At 39.1% G+C, this 17332-nt stretch overlaps 2 protein-coding genes across 4 annotated transcripts; one reads left to right on the top strand and one right to left on the bottom strand.

Moving 5' to 3' along the window:
• The first annotated feature begins 546 nt into the window (after nucleotides 1–546).
• On the top strand, nucleotides 547–11596 carry fam216a (family with sequence similarity 216 member A). 3 transcript variants are annotated; one of them, XM_078277577.1, is made up of 7 exons: nucleotides 547–826; nucleotides 3175–3313; nucleotides 3445–3473; nucleotides 5538–5674; nucleotides 7387–7513; nucleotides 8401–8578; nucleotides 9779–11596. In XM_078277577.1, exons 2-7 carry the CDS (start codon nucleotides 3243–3245, stop codon nucleotides 9837–9839), a joined length of 603 nt encoding a protein of 200 aa, XP_078133703.1. In that variant the 5' UTR covers nucleotides 547–826; nucleotides 3175–3242; the 3' UTR covers nucleotides 9840–11596. The 3 variants fall into 3 exon arrangements, with proteins under 3 accessions (XP_078133703.1, XP_078133705.1, XP_078133704.1); XM_078277579.1 differs by having other exon boundaries at nucleotides 816–881; XM_078277578.1 differs by lacking the exon at nucleotides 547–826 and having other exon boundaries at nucleotides 2819–3313.
• Nucleotides 11398–16889, bottom strand: vps29 (VPS29 retromer complex component). Its single transcript, XM_078277580.1, has 4 exons — nucleotides 16781–16889; nucleotides 13940–14131; nucleotides 13094–13329; nucleotides 11398–11903 (listed from the first exon to the last, which is right to left on the bottom strand). Exons 1-4 carry the CDS (start codon nucleotides 16781–16783, stop codon nucleotides 11786–11788), a joined length of 549 nt encoding a protein of 182 aa, XP_078133706.1. The 5' UTR covers nucleotides 16784–16889; the 3' UTR covers nucleotides 11398–11785.
• Between the last annotated feature and the right edge of the window lie 443 nt (nucleotides 16890–17332).

The following is a 17332-nucleotide window of genomic DNA, read 5'->3' as shown; positions in this document are numbered from 1 at the left end:
CCCTGACTGGAATTGAACATGTGACGTTCTGCTTATGTGGGATCATCTTGGAGGAGAGGACACTCACCAGTGTTTTTGGAAGCTCATTTACTACAAATTGTGTGAAATGAAATGCATTCCATACAATCTGCATAAAACTTTGTCATGAGAAGACATTTTGGCTGACAGCAGAAAAAGCACAGATGTAAATAATCCCTCCAATTGATTGGCAGCTCATAAAAGCGGAGTTTGCGGCCTGGGGAAAACAAAAGACAGAAAATGTGTGTTTGTGTCCTGGCTCCCAGCAACCTTTTGTCGGTTAAATTTAACTGTAAAGACCGCCGGCAGTCGCCTAATTCCGTAAGATATCATACGAACTGGTGCACATAAGTTTTCATATAATATCTGACGTGCTGCTTTAACGTTTCAAATGATTATTCTTAGATTAACTCAAAGTCCAGTTATTAGCTTTTTCTATTGCTTCTCACACATTGTCTCACAACGTCTCTCAGTGGATGTAAATAAAGTCAGCAAAAATAGGCTACAGCCTCATACAACCGCAATGGCTGCACCTGACTGGACAAACACGTCACATGGGGTTGTATGCTCCCAGATTTCTAAACACAGCATAGTAGCGGCTGGTGTTTCTGAAAACAGCGAGAAATAGGTTATGCAGTTGGTGAGTCTTCAACAGTCAGTTTAAAAGATTTCCGTCCGCTTTTGAGAGGATGCCGAGCCGGCCGCTTCTCGTTTCCATGAAGTTGCCTGGATTCAACTGTATGCAAATGAGGAGCAGGCAAAGAAACAGCAGAAGGAAGTAGGAGTCATTGTTTGCATGTGCCTGCAGGTATGTGTGTATTGTTAGGTAGCAAGCACGCTGTACTGGAAAAACCTTCACTTGTGTATGTACACTTTCTCATACTGGCAGATTGTTAGGGGAATGAAAGACATCCAAAGCTAATTTGAATGTGAAACTGCTGTGGATTTATTTATTATTATATTCCCAGTTTCATATTTTGTTTTTTAAGTCCTTCTCCATGACTGAGTAACATGTATTGTGTTAAGATCATTTACTGTGATGTTCAAGATTAAACACAGAATGATCCATCATGTTGATAATGTTCCTAATTATTGACAGTGTAAAGCATGTCTGAAGTGTTGATCAGTGCACAGTTGCAATTTTCTGTGGGTGTGTCTGAAAAAGGGAGAGAGAGCCATTAAGGGACATTCCCCCTCTCTATACACCATAGAGCACGGGGAATATCTATTCTCTATGTACAGGAGAGCTGGATATTCCCTTTAATCCCAACAAAGTATTACCTAACTATGTTCACATTTTGGTTTGATGCAGGAAGAGGTAGAATGAATCTCATTAGTTGAGTTCAAAAGAAACCAAAATGCTTCTTAACCACTGGCTGGTGCATTTAAATGTTATGTGGTTGGGGGGGAGGGGTAATGCACAACAGAGTCCAGTTTGAAAATTACCTTTTCACAGCAGCAGCATCTAAAATGAGGAGCTGAGTCATCCAGAATAAGCAATGTAAAAGTACCACATAAATAAATAATATCAAATCAAACAAGAGAGGAAGCACTTGAATAAAGAGAATGACATCACAATATAAAAATGAAAATACTGTTGTAGATAAACATAGTGAGTTGTGATGTTAAAATATAATAAGACTAGTCTACAGCCATGCTAGTTTTTCTGTGAGGCTGTGCTTTGGGCTAAATGCTAACAACAGCATGCTCATAATGGTAATGTTACAGTAATGATGTTTATCAGGTATAAAATGGGGTGCATGCTTTTTTTATATAATGTAATGAGTTTTACCTTATCCAAATCAAGGGTACAGGGTGTCATATGGTGTACACATTGTAAAGCCTGTTGAAGCATATTTGTGACATCAGGCTGTATAAATCAAATTGACTTGGCTTGACAGGTAATGTTACTTAAGTGTGTTAGCATGCTAACGTTTGCTAATTTGCACAAAATACAGCTGTGGCTGATGATGGTGCAGAAGGAAAAGTGAAAAGTACCACGAAAGGTATTATGTACGATTCATCCTGTGGGGATAATGAATGTGCTAATTTCTTGGTAAATCGTAAATATATAAAACTGAAAATCCATGCTGACAAATTAACCGTTTAAAAAAATCTGTATTGTCGCCCAAAAATGAAAACCAGCAGCTGATTGGACGAACACGTCACGTAGGTCTGGTTTCTCCGGAAATTCAAAGACAGGCTGTCATGGCGGCTTGTTCAGAATACTGTTTCTGAAAACATTTTAAGCGAGAAATAGGCCGTGCAGTTGCTGAATCTGTCTTCATTTCAGATCAACAAAGGTCAGTTTAGAAGATTTTTGTCAGATTTTGAGAGACTCTAGTCACGCTTATTCTGCTCCCCGTTTCCGGGTTAGCACTCTACCAATCAGATTGGTCATTTGAGTCCGACTGCCGGCAGTGCCCGCCCCGCCAATTATACATGTAAAATCGGCCAAAATGAAGGCCGACGGCCCCTCTGACGGATGACGGCACGGAACACACCGAACAGACTTGAGTCACCGACCTCGCCAGGCTGTCCAACAGCCGATTATCGGCTTGGTGTGTCAGCGCCTTAATACTGACAAAGAACCAGGTTACTAAATAAAATTTAATGTTGAGGAACACAAGACATTCACAAGGGACTTTAACAACTTTAGTTCACCTGATTTGCATATGAAAAGAAAGAGAGCACATATTTTGTGTGCCTTTCTTAGCCTCTCTTCATTGGCTCGTGGCATCTCAGCTCTTTCAATCGCTCCCCCCCCCCCCCCACACACACACACACACACACACACTCACACACTCTCTCTGGAACAACCTCCCTGAGGAGATCAGACTAGCGAGCTCGAGCTCTCTATCCTCTTTTATTGATGTTTAGCTTCTTTTTCTCAATGTTGTATACTTTTAAGCTGTTTTTATATCATTGTTTATCATTGTTTGTCTACCATTTTTATGTTGGAGTGTTGAATCCAGGACATTTTACTGCAATGCCCACTATAACTTCATTCAACTTATTTTTCCTCTTTTGTTTCAACAAATGAGCTGTAGGAAAGGACCCACCCACTGGCCTTCAAGGTCCTGAGTGAGACCAGACAACTTCTTTACTTTAATTATGTGGACTGACCTCAGTCTGTACGGATATATTTTTAAACAGGCGTTGAACTGGCTGCTGCTGCTGCTTCTGCTGCCAGAGGATACTTGACTGTGTCTTTGTTTCCTAACATGAAAAAACAAGTGACATTTGCAGAAAATCAGACGATCCACAGGCTCCATCACGCTGAGGCTATGCAAAGGTAAAGTAATGATTTCATTTTAGTGCATGCCTGCAACAAATATTCTATTCTTATGATATATATAGTTTGTGTTAATGTCACTGAGACAACACTATAATATTGTTCTTTCTGTTCTGTTCTTTCTTCTTCAGGAGTACTGCGATGAACGAATCAAAGATGGGTAAGTGTAACTCCTAAAAAAAAAAAAAAAAAAAGACAAGTTTGTAACCCTTGTATTTTCCTCGGGTCAAATTTGACCCATTTTCCATGTTTTTTTATATCAGAAATATGGGTTTCTTTCAACCAAACATAACAAAAATGCCCAAAAATAATACTTTAAATGGTTTCAAAACAGTATCCTGACTAAACTTTGACATGTACCAGTCTGTGATCCACTCAACCTCTGATCTTAACTATTAGTCGAAATAATTCACAATTTCTGCTTTTTTTAACTCAAAAATTAAGTATAATGTGATATAAATTAGGTTTATTGACCATGAATTTTAAGAAATGTTGAAAAAAGTGACAAAAACTTTTAAAAAGCATCAAAAGCATAGAAAAAAGCGACAAAAACGTCAAAACAAACAACAAAAAAGTTCATTTTCAATTTTGACCCAGAAGTACAACAAGTTCATGGTCGACGCCAAGACAACACAAGGGTTAAATGAAAAATAGGCCGCAGTAAAGAAGCAAAAATAAAAGGGAAACCCAAATAATGTCTCATCTTTTTATTAAGCATATTAAATCCAGTCTTTTCTGTCTACTTCGCTGTCTTCCGTTGGTTCAGATTTCCTCGTTAAATAAACAAAACGTGTCCAGGATCCTGTCTGCTTTGAAACCTGAGAGTCAGGTTTCCTATCGGGGACACGGCGCATCAGGAGATCAGACACGGCGCATCAGGAGATCAGTGGAAAAGACAGGAAATGCTACACCTACACCTGACCTGGGTCACGCCTGATGTGTAACAGAAAGAAAGCTCACTTGTGCTATTTACTAATTAGATGCACAATACAAGCCACATGTACCAAAATACACAAAACACTTTGACTACTTCACAAGCCAAATATGACATCTTAGAGTAGACTTACATTTAAACCTAAACTCAATCGTCTAATTGTCTATTTGGGAAAGTTATAAAAACCACCGGACACTTTTAGACAATCTGACAAGCAGTTCATTTGAATTCATGTTTGTTGCCGTCACTGTCATACTATAAAGCAGTGTTTCTCAAATGGGGGTACGTGTAACCTTGTTTTTTTTTTGGAGGACTGCAGGGGGTACGTGACATTTTTTGCAAAATGTTTTTCAGTTACAAAGCTGTAGTTACTTCTACTGTCTTTTTTTTCTCCAAGTTTGTCGCTTTTTTCAAAGTTTTTGTCGTTGTTTTTGAAGTTCGTCACCTTTTTTTGAAGGTCTTTTTGTCTCTTTTTTCAAAGTTTTTGTCATTGTTTTTGAAGTTCGTCACCTTTTTTTGAAGGTCTTTTTGTGTCTTTTTTCAAAGTTTTTTTCTGCTTTTTTCAACGTTTTTGTCACTTTTGTCAAAGTTTGTTGCTTATTTGAATTTTTTTGCCACTTTTGTTGCCCTAGTGTTGCCTTCCTTCTTTCTACTGTGTTATTCTCCGAAGTTTTTATTGCTATTTTCGACCTATTCTTGTCTTACTTCCTTCTTTCTACCGTCTTTTTCCAAGGTTTCGTCGTTTTTTTGTTTTTTTTTAAGTTTTTGACGCCTTTTTCCAGGTCCAAGGCTGTTGTTTAGTAAATCTATCGCTGACATCGTTGTATTGTTCCTCTTTATATAGACTTTTTTTTTTTACCAAAAATTATTTGCGCTGGTTAGGGGGTACATGGCTTAAAAAAACTGTTCAAAGGGGGAACATTATTGAAAAAAGCTTGAGAACCACTGCCATAAAGGATCAGTATGCTTCAAACTTTCCACTTCAAGTGGCAAATAATCACGTGTGCAGAGGTGTGAAAGTGGGTAGAGCTTGAATTTTTCTTTTTTCATTGTTCATTCTTCAACTATTTCTGTCAATTTTCCTGTGTACTGACACAACTATTTCTGTAAATTTGACTGTGTACTGACGCATGTATGCGTATTGCCCTTCTCTTTAACAGCAGGGGTTTCTCTCCACCTTTGAGCCCGGTGTTGCTCAGACCATCAGTTCAAAGTGTCCTGCCTCTCAGCAAACACTCTCAACTGAGGGAAAAATGTGTCACAAATGTCTGTTTTCTCTTCCCCTAACAGCATTAAAAGATGCTGGTGTGAACTTCAATAATGGTTTGAAGTTCAACAGGCTGCCAGCTGCAAGATGTGAACCACAACTCCAACACGTGACGACCATACAAATCCCCAAAACCATTACCGCAGCCCCGTTCCTGAAGGTACAACTAGTCATCCTGATCTGAAACATTTCCATTCACTTCAATGTCCATTTTGATACTGTCTGTGATCAACTGGTGTCTGGAGTCTGTTCATGAAGGTTGTTGAATATCTAACCTGTAACTTAAGTACATTTATTGAAGTACTGTCCTTAAATACAAATTTCAGGTAATTGTATTTACTTGTATTCCCATTTTATGCAATGTTATACTTTTTACTCCACTACATTTGTCTGACAGCTTTAGTTACTGTTCAGATGACCATGTATCTCCAGATGTTGAATGTTTGTGATAAACTGAGGGATGAAATGTTCCTTTATGTATTTAAAAATTCTCCTAATCAAGTCTTTAAAAAGCCTCTTGGGGGCCCCCAGATAGCTCAGTTGGTAGAGCAGGCACCCATATATAGAGCTTTACTCCTCAATGCAGCAGGCCTGGGTTCAACTCCAACCTCAGCCCTTTGCTACATGTCATTCCCCCTCTCTCTATCCCCTTTCATTTCTTCTGCTGTCCTGTCAATAAAGGCCTAACAATGCCCAAAAAATAAATAAAAAATAAGCCTCTCGATCAGCTGGAAAATGCATCATCACAAAGCTGAAAACAGGGCTGTTTTTCTGACACCATGAGAAGATACGGGGTTCTCACAGGACAGCGACGCTACAAACATATGATGATCTTATAGACCATGATGCATTGCTGTAGATTAAACTAGCCAACAGTATATAAAGGGGTTAAAAATGAGCACAAGCTTAAACATCTACAGCAGGAAAATGCAACATACTGTAGACATTAATGCAGCAGGAATATGACTCCAGAAACATCAGATATACAAGGGGAAAACACTGACAGGGAACATTTGACTACACAATGAGTACTTTTACTTTAAGTACTTTTTGCTGATAATACTTCCATAGGCTACGTTTACTTCCATGAGGTTTTGAAAACAGGACTTTCAGTAGTAGTGGATTATTTCCACAGTGTGGTATTAGTACTTTTAATTAAGTATCTGCATACTTCTTCCACCACTGTATTGTTTTTATAGTATCAAATCATAACCAGAGTTATCTCAAGACACTTTACAGATAGAGTAGGTCTAGACCACACTCTATAATTTACAAAGACTCAACAATTCCAGTAATTCCCCCAAGAGCAAGCATTTAGTGCTACAGTGGTGAGGAAAACTTCCTTTTAGGGAGAAACCTCGGACAGACCCAGGCTCTTGGTAGGCGGTGTCTGACGGTGCCGGTTGGTGGTGTGATGAATAGTGGCAATAATAGTCACAATAAAGATAATGGAACAGTGACTAGAAATAGTAGTTAATGGCGAAGCAGGTCATAGCAGGGCACTGCAGAGTGTAGCAGGGCGTAGCAGGGCACTGCAGAGTGTAGCACAGCATAGCAGGGCGCGGAGCAGGGCCACGGCAACAGCTGCAGCCATGATTTAGGTGCCACCCTAATCCAAGGAAAACTGCTGGGCAAAAAAAAAAAAAAAGGACTCCGGGGAATAAGTTCTCCAGAGCTATTAGTACTTTTACTTTAGAATATGAGTACTTCTTCCACCACTGCCTTTGACTTGATGTTAAACCTCTACACCTGTTTTAGCCAGCAGTGGTTCATCCTATGTTCCAAACCAGTGAAAGGTTGTGAGAGTACAATACAGCAGGATGAGTGAGTGTGAATCCCTGAAGGGAAACCTGACCTGTGTTCGTCTCTCAGCACGCAGCACTCACACCAGCTCAGAAGGAGTATCTGTACACCATGGCAGCTTCCTACAGTACCACACATGTGCGTCACCTCATCACCCAACACTACGTGAACGTGCTGCACAGGTGCATACAGGCAGGTAAGGAAAAAGAAAACAAACAGGTTTGTCCAAGCATCGTTGGTCCTTTTTTTTAAACAACACAAGTCTTTAAACGAAAGTGCAAATGAAGAAGAAGACATATTTTATTGATCCCGCAAGGGGAAATTACATGACACATACCCAGGACCAATACATGCACTATGTACATGGACAGGCGCCCCGAGCAGTTGGGGGTTCGGTAGTCTATATCCACAACATTCCACTTCCGGGATTGCTCCGTTGCTACCGGATATTCCGCCAGATGTCCTTCTTTTCAGCCGGATGTCCGTCCCCTTCCTCTTTCTTTGTGTTGGCGTTCTAAACTCCGGTGGATTTGTGAGGACTATGGTTAACTGCTCCTCAGATCTCTGCAGGGTAAATCCAGACAGCTAGCTAGACTATCTGTCCAATCTGGGTTTTCTGTTACACGACTAAAACAAACCACCAAAACAAGTTCCTTCCCGAGGCTATTTTGCAGCGACACCGGGGCTCCGTCCGGTGCTTAGCGGCGCCCAAGACGATTGTGATTGGTTTAAAGAAATGCCAATAAACCAGAGCACGTTTTTCTCCCATCCCAGAATGCTGTGTGGACTAGGCAGACCTTCCTCCACAGCGCTGTGGAGGACGGTCTGGCAATGCAAGACTAGGGGTTCGGTACCCAGAAGGTTGACTGGCACCTCCCTCAGCAACCAGTCCACTCAGTTTAATTGTCTTTTGTAAAACATGTTGAGAAACTTTTGTGTGAGAATGCACTTTTAAGAGTTCCAAGGTACTTTGCAATTGCACAATGTTTTTTTTTTTTTATTTCTTTCAGGAATTTATCAAAAAATATGCCGTATGTTGTCACAAAAGTTTTAACACTATTTTACTCGTGCCTCTGTTCGTAGGCTACAACCCTGAAAGAGAGGACCTCGCTGTGTGTTCTGTTTTCTCACCGAGGACTGATAAGACTGATAAACCTTGCTCAGAGGTTCCTACCAGGGTGAGGCACAAGGATAAGATCAAAACTAGTGCAAGGAATACTGGAAAATCTTTCCTTCCAAAAATCCCAAACAGACGAGCCAGGTGGGACACACACTTTTTTTTTCATTTATTCACAAAAACACAATTTAAAAGAACATTATGAAGATGTGTTTTCATGGCGATTACCCATTCATTTGGAGCAAAAGATAAATGAATCACTATTCTATAATTGCTTGTATTTATAGTTGAAAGTTATGCCATTAAAGTAGCAGAACATATGTAAACATCACCCCCACTCAGAAGGAAAAGTCCAAGAAGTAAGTCAGAGAAATGTTTGGGATTAGGTTGTTCCTCAGTAGAGGAACCTTCGTTTAAAGGAACACGCCGACTTATTGGGACTTTAGCTTATTCACCGTATCCCCCAGAGCTAGACAAGTCGATACATACCCTTCTCATCTCCGTGCGTGTTGTAACTCTGTCTGACGCCCCCAGCGCTAGCCTAGCTTAGCACAGATCCTGGAGGTAACCTGTTCCAACTAGCCTACTACTCCGAATAGTGACAAAATAACACCAACATGTTCCTATTTACATGTTGTGATTTGTATAGTCACAGCGTGTACAAATAACAAGGTCACATGAGACACAGCCGTCTTCTAACCGTATACGAACTGGGAACTACATTCTCAGACAGGCGAAGCACTGCTACTTCTGCTACTTGGGCGGAGTGATTTGCTCGCAGCACCTGAGAAGCCCCGTGGTGAGGAGCAGAGAGTTCACCTGGAGTTCACTCAGAGTTGGAGTAATAGAGTCAACAATTACTAGATAGTAAAAGCATAGTGACCTTGTTATTTGTACATGCTGTGACTATACAAATCAATGCATGTAAACAGGAACATGTTGGCGTTATTTTGTCACTATTCGGAGCAGTAGGCTAGTTGGAACCGGTTACCTCCAGGATCTGTGCTAGGCTTAGCTAGCGCTGGGGGCATCAGACAGAGTTACAACACGCACGGAGATGAGAAGGGACTCATCTATGGACTTATCTAACTCTGGGGGATACGGTGAATAAGTCCCAATAAGTCGGCGTGTTTCTTTAAATCTCTGCTTCAAATATGTTGTCATTTTCATTTCTTTTTTGTTGTCATTTTATGGACAAGTTTCTGTAAATGTTTATTACATCAACAATAATTATCTTTTTGTACCAGAAATTTTAGGGTCCATCTAATCAAATAAATATAAGTATTTAATGTATTTAAAACCATCCATGTTTAGCTGGTTATGTGTTTTTGTTTTTGTTGCCAGGAGCCAGGATCAAGCTGTTGGGGGAAGAGGAGGAGGAGGAGGAGGAGGAAGGACTGGATGATTCTCTGAGTGAAGTTCACTCTCTGCAGAATAATGGAATGATGGCACTTTCTCACATTCATGACATTTCTATTGACATTTAGGTTTGTCACAATACATTTTTTGTATTGATATAACCCGAGAATAATCTCCCCACTTTCATAGCTCTGAGTAAAGACCAACACACCTCCGGGTTTATCATAATTTAGCATGAAATTGGGATTCTTGTACAAGAAAGACATGATGGCTTGTGAGAAGCAGCTCAGGTTGCAGAGTGTACTTTGGTGCCCCCAGTGGCACCCAGAGACAACAGTTTTAAAGACAGTTTCTGGGAAATCACATGTTCAGTTCTTGGCAAAAGATGAGCAATGGGATCAAATCGCAAGGCCTGACCTTGATTTAACTCTTTAGAGCAAAGACAACCACAGGCATTTTGTTAATGAAAGACAACTTTAGAATTAACTAAACAAACAGGGACAAGGACAGGCACTAAAAAAATACCTTGAGCTGCTGATATTACATGGCCTGAAGCCATGTTTCCTATGTGAAACATTAACTTTTAACACAAGAAGATAATGTCTGGTGGGAGTGTTAAAGTAGTCGTTTAGGAGTTTGTGTATGTATTCTTTGTAATGTAATGTATTTATGACATCAAATGTAGCTTTTTTTAAGTTTTAAATCTCAAATTCTCCAAACAATTGTCATGTTCAAGTTGTGATGAAAAGATGGAAATACTGTACAACAGAAATAAGGCATTAATACTTTCCCTTAACCTCTAAAAAATACTCGCATTGTATTAATTTATGTACACTTTATACTTTGAAAGATTGCTAAAAGTTAGTTTGCTGTGTTGTCAGAAAGCAAGGTTCTTTTCTGGTAAAGGGTTTTCCCCTTAGGGATTTTTGGTTTAGTTTCAATCTTTGACCCATAGTATTGATTGGTTATTTATGTTTATTACAGTGAGGCTGCATTAATGAAGAACTTGTCAAACAACTGCTCTTTTACCATATGTCCCAATGTTTTATTAATTTTCTTCTATAATATTGTCTTCATTTCTCATGTACCATATTTAGTCTTTAAATTTTGAGGTCATGAGACCAAATCGCCTCATGGAGCACAACCCAACACCCCTAAAGAACCAAAGAAAGGCAAACATTCTTACTTTTTCACATTTTCTACATTTTATCTGCCTACACAGAGATCTAAATGTAGTTTCAATGACTTTTCTTTGGGCCTGAATGGGAGCAAATCCCTGCAGGAGGTTCAAACATCTAGTGGAAAGGGTAAAACCAGAAGAGTGGCGGCTGCGAGAGCAGCAGATGTGTGTCATGATTGTTCAGCTATCACATCAGGGTGCAATGTTAAAGGTGTCCACTTACATTTGGCCAACATTAACTGTGTGCTGGTAGAACATTTGGAGACTTTTGGGATCTTTAAACACTAATAACAGTAACAATAAAATACAACATCTCGATTGCCCCTTCAGTAACTGCTCCTCCTTTACTACCTCAATCACAGTGTTATCCATTATACGCACACAATCATTATCATTTTCAATATCATTTAGACAAAACAAGTAATGGAGTGAAATTAGATCTTTATTGTGGGAAATGAATGAAAAAAGGCAGACTACGTGAAGCTAAAGGTCTGTAGCTTACAGGACATGACGAGGGCGACGATGACAAAACAAAAAAAAGAAGAAAAATGGCACCAAATATTTCTTTTTGATAACAAATACATGTGACTTATTATTGCATTCTCTACAGTTACCAAATGACAGCTTGGACACAAGCAAATGCTGATGACTTATAAACAATATAATACAGGTTTCTTTTAGAGTTAGTTACTGCCCAGCTTGTTACAGCATTAACATTTTGGTGACTGCAGGGGAGATGCTGCCCCTTGGTGGAAAAGGAATGAAATGATACACTGAGCCACGCAAACCCAACCCCTCCTCCTGCCATCCTTTTAAGATTTCTTGTACTCGATTCTCTCCACTTTGACGTCGTCACCGATCAGCTGATAAACATACGTCACCACTGTAGACGCCTGGATGTCCATTAATACAAAAGAGGGGATGATGTTGCTGTAAGGAGAGGAGACAGATGTGTTCTTAGGTTAGGGTGTGTCCTGCACTGCTGGCTGCTTGAAATTAAAGTGAGTGTGGTTTCTACTGTTACACCTGATGTACTGTACGTCACACTGGGGAACATCATCAGTGTCCACTGCAGCTCTTTCCAGAAAATCTATTTGATAGAACGTAGTTTAAAAAAATAAATAAAAAGGTTGCTGTCGAATGCATGACTTTTACTTGTAACAGAGTATTTTGAGTACTTGTAACAGGGTATTTTTGAACTGTGGTATTGTTACATGTACTTAAGTAAGCGTAATGGTCAGTGTGCGGGACTTTCTCTAAGCTTTTGATCATATCCTACGCACCTGCCCGACAAAAGAGGTGTGCAAAAAAAGCTTTCTACGTTACATGTACTTAAGTCAAATATTTGAATACCTCTTCCACTCCTCAAGTTGCTCTTGCCGTTGAAAAATGGCCCTAAACAAATTCGACAGCAACATTGTTTTGGAACTACATTCTACCAGATAAATAGATTTTCTGGAAAGAGCTGCTATAGACACTGATGATGATACTTTAGTAAAAGTCTAAAACTATAAGCATCAAAATATAATAAAAGTACCAAAAGTAAACATATCCATTATGCAGAATGGCCCACTACAGAATAATATACATGATTGGATTATAATTACTGATGCATTCATGTGTTCATCACTTTAACGTTGTAGCTGGCAGAGATGGGGCTAATCTTAATAACTGTATTCACTGCTGGGTAGCGTTAGCTATAATAATAAATCAATTCATTAGTTCTATATTTTGTATAAACAATCTGAATCTCTTCTTCTGAGAACACAAGCTAATGTGATTTGTTTGGAATAAACTGCTGGGCTTTCTGTGACAATTTATCAATTTACCAATGTCTGTAGTTGTACAATTCTAATACAAAACAAATAATCACACTTCAGCTCAGTGTCCTAATTCTAACTTATGCTGCTCACATTAAAAGAAATCAGATGTTTTATAATCAGTGCTAAAATGGAGAAAAAAAAATAAAAACTGCACTTTGCCAATTTGTATGTATATGTGCTACAAATGTAAACAAGTGTTGTTTTTTATTTGAATGTTTAAACTGAAATGTGTCCCCAATCCATCCTTTAGGGTTACAGTGGGAGGTGGTGTTACATCCGTGTGAATGACTCCTCTACCTTTCCAGTGCACTGTAGGCTCCTGTGGCCGAACCAGGGTTGATGTAGAACTTGTTTTCGTTCTCGAATGCCTCGAACTTGTGCGTGTGTCCAGAGATGAGGATGTCGACATCCAGCTGTCTCTGGAGCAGCGCCAGACTGGCCATGTCGCCCCAGGGGATCACCTGGTGGCCGTGGATGAGACCGATCTTAAACTGGCCCACTGTCACTACCTTCTGCTCCGGGTAGTTCAGGTTCTGAGAGGGAACATAGAAGGTTTATGCACTGCTGTTTTAATTTGAAAGTGCTATTCTGGGAATAATACACTTGTTCTTATTACTATACCACTGTAAACTGTGACGTGCACAGGTTATACCAAAGGATGCCAGTTCTTAAATGTGACTTCTTTTTTTTTTTTTTTTAAATAAAAGAAAATTATAATTAACTAGGAAAGTAAAACTCAATTTACGGGAAGGGAGCAATTACAATTTCATTACGGTGCAATTATTCTTTATTACTGGCAAGAGACCCATTTCACTTTCTTCTTGCAACAAAATATTCAGTCACATAAATGTCTTTTTTTCACCCATCTGTATTCTTAGTTTAAAACCTCTGCTGGAAAATCTGAAAAATAAAAATTCTGCTGGACTTTGAAGAACAACGTCATTCTCCCCAACACATTGTTAAGTATACAAAGGCCAGTCTGGCTTATCAAGAAGCTGAACATTTTTGCATTCACACTGACAGCTTAATTAATGAATCCCTCAACATGATTAAAGAAACTGGGTCGGCCTTTTTGTCATTGTATGGTGGTGTGTAATGTCACGGTTTTTTCTTTCATCGTTGTCTACAAACACACAGACAGACCTCGTCAAAGTCTCCTCGGACTATGTGGACGTCTCCAGCGAGAGTCTTCAGGTAGTCATAGCTCTCCTTGGTGCACAGATTGCCTGTGCAGAGAATGTGCTGGATCTTCCCCGGGACCAACAGCTTCTTGAACTTGGCTGGCAGGGTGTTGCACCGGTGGGGGATGTGCAGGTCACCTAACACCAGGACCAACTGATAGCATCGCACAGACACACACACGGACAGGTTAGTCACCCACCGATGAGGGAGAGTTCAGGCTATGAGATGTCGCTTCTGAACACTGAAAAAAGAAAGTGGGCCGAGGATAGAGCTCTGTAGGATGCCAAAGGTCGGGATCCACCAAAACCACTGTACTCCTCAACTTTTTTCTTGTTTAAAACCATCAAAATACTGTCCAGTTTTATGTTATTGCAGCCGAACAACAACCTGCTACAGTTTAACTCATTACAGTGGCTAAAACACTTAATTCGTAAAGCTTAAACTTGTAAATAAGCAATGTTTGTGAGTAAGAAGCTGAGATTATTAAGTGTCCGAATTCAAACTGAGTTGTGAATGTAACTTCTCACATAATCAAAAAAAATCTAAAAAAATAAAACGTGGATTGGGAAACTCTAGATTGAACCAGCAGGATTTCAGACACTCAATAGCAGATGTAGAACATGAAAGCGAGATAATTATGTTTTGACACAACACAAGAAGTCAATAAGAATCAAAACACCAAAAAACTTGAAGGTTTATACTAAACATGAAACCCATAAATAACCTTTTCACTCCACTGGCCAGCAGAGAGATGTTGTAAATGTTAGTTGTGGTTGCATGTTACAACTTTGGTGAGAAACAAACAAACATTTCAGGGTTCTATTTTACACCATAAATCAATTTAGCTGATAAAACGGTGCATACAGCTGGTGAGCTTTGAGACAAACCAGGAGCTGATGGACAATGAAATGTGTGCAATTAGAGGAATATTTTTTTGTCACCTCATACACATGCATTGTAAAAACATTGGTAAGTATTTATTTAGTCTGAGCAACTAAAGTTATTGTTATAGCATCAATCGTCATTCACTTTAAATACAAAAACAGGAAACTTGGTCTGGATTGTAGTTCCTTACTAAGAATTGCTAAACATTTGTCCAATCAGAACAGCTCATTATTTCTAAAGTGGAAAGCCTCCATGAGGAGTTCTTGTTTTGAAATAGATGAGTCACTAGTAAGGACTCCAAAAAAAAAAATTTAAGTTGTGAAACATGACCTTAAAGCCTGTCTGAGTCATAGTAGATACATATTATTTCTAAACACATTCTTGAAATAATATACAGGGGCTTTAGGTTTCCTACTCTGACTTATTTCTTAACTATTTCGTTTAATGGAGTAACGAGTATTTTCTTGTTCAGGTCAACAGTCGAGAGCAGGTGTGATTAAAGCATTGTAGCCTGCTGGGCACCAGATCCCAGCACTGTAGTTGCTGAATTAGCAGCAGAAAGAGCAAACCTCCACAGCTGTGCAATCCTGACCCCATGTTAGTGTAGCAGGCAGAAGAGCGAGCAGAAAACAGGGATCCAACACAGAGCGAGGGAACTTACCCGGTGACCAGCCTGGTTGATTGCAGACAGGCAATGAGGGGTGGGAGGAGGAGAGTGGGTGAGATAGGGAGGAAGGCAGGATGTGCATGGAGAGAACGACACGAGGCATGATCAAAGATACAAAAAAGAAAAACAAAAGACAAGAAAGAGTTGGGACAAGAGGGGGAAAAAACTGAAATTAGAAATTAAAAAGTGAATGGATTAAGTAGACAGATAATCATTCACAAACAAACAAGAAAAGTTAAACGACAATGTGGTTGAATCGATTGTTAATGGCCGATGGTTAGTGAGGATGATAAAGCATTTTCATACTTTTCACCTGACTGTGAGCAAAATCATGAGGGGAAGCAAATCAAAGTGCCGATGGGAATTTAGTTATTAAAATCAACGAACAACATAGATTTAAACTGCACCTAAACTTATTACAAATATCTTGCTCCTAATTATTGTACTGTCTTTTGCATTTTTTATTGTAATATTTACATGACATATTTATGTTCTTGACTGTTGCAGTACTTAGCTCTGTTGTGTATTCGTATCATATGTTTATTGTATGCACCAAACGCGTGAAAACACAAGTGAAAACTTACTTTGGCAATAAATCTCATTCTGATTCTGATTGTACAACCTATTGTCATTCCAGATCAAATACATAAAGACAGAGAGGTGAATGAATGAATATAAACTAATAAATAACTTGGAGTTGTAGTCCTAATGTGAAAACAGTTTTGTCTTACTAGTTGGCTTACTTCAGAAATAAGTCAGTTACAGTTAACTGGGTGATAAACATCAATATTGACGGAGAGAAGGAGGAAAAAAAAAAAAAGTGCCTCATATCATAAAGTAGCTGTTAGCCTGTTAGCCCGGATAGCTCACTGATTGACATACAGGAAAAGTAACAAAACGTCGTGATATCAACTAAACAGACAACAAGAATGGTTGATGAACAAACACGACAAGCTGAAAGACCACCGTGCAAATGAAAACAGGGTCTTTAAGGGTGCTTGGAGCTTGTTGCAGTGAATTTTTTGGGAGACTAAACTGCCCAGCTGTCATGTGATCGTTGATCCATCTCGGAATGAAGCTTTGCTAAAAAAAAAAAAATTGAAATTGAGACTGTGTTGACGCGTTTAAAACCCATGATGTCGCCCTCTTTACCTCGCCAACTAGTCTTAGAAAACATCGTGCGAGAAAAGTGCTCAAAACGCGGGCTGTAAATGTGGGAAATTGTGGCCTTTTCGCCATTTTATACTCACCATCTTCTATTTAGCTGTTTCTGCTAGTCAAGTTGAGGAAGCGCCTACGCACCACGTACAGCGTCAAGCCGTCAGCCAATGAGAGAAGAGAATGTTTCTCTGGTATGCGTAAGATACAATACTTCCTTTTGTCCTTTCCAAATAAAAGAAGTGAAACTTAACGTCTGAGGTAATGGGGAACAATTCAATACATCCTTAAAAGCAGTTCTGAAAGAAAGATTGCATGACTAACATTATTTTATGAGTCTGAAAAAGTCCTGCAAACGGGCTACATAAAACTCCCATATTTCATATGTCAAGGATATTATCAGTGGTGGAAGAAGTATTAAGATATTTTACTATTTATATATATTTAGCCCACTATTTAAAAAATATCTATATTAGAATCAGAATTGGGTTAATTACCAAGTAAGTTTTGACATACAAGGAATTCGCCTTGTTTGTTGTTTCATGTGTGTATGTATTTTTCATAGTTTGCTTCATTAAATATCCCCTGTAATTTGTAATTGGTTAATTTAAATTATTATTATTTAAATTGTTTGTTTGATAACT

Source organism: Sander vitreus, chromosome 20 (genome assembly GCF_031162955.1).
Source record: "Sander vitreus isolate 19-12246 chromosome 20, sanVit1, whole genome shotgun sequence".
Classification (NCBI taxonomy): Eukaryota; Metazoa; Chordata; class Actinopteri; order Perciformes; family Percidae; genus Sander; species Sander vitreus.
Note: the sequence above shows the minus strand (reverse complement) of the source record. Positions and strands in the feature narration are given on the sequence as shown.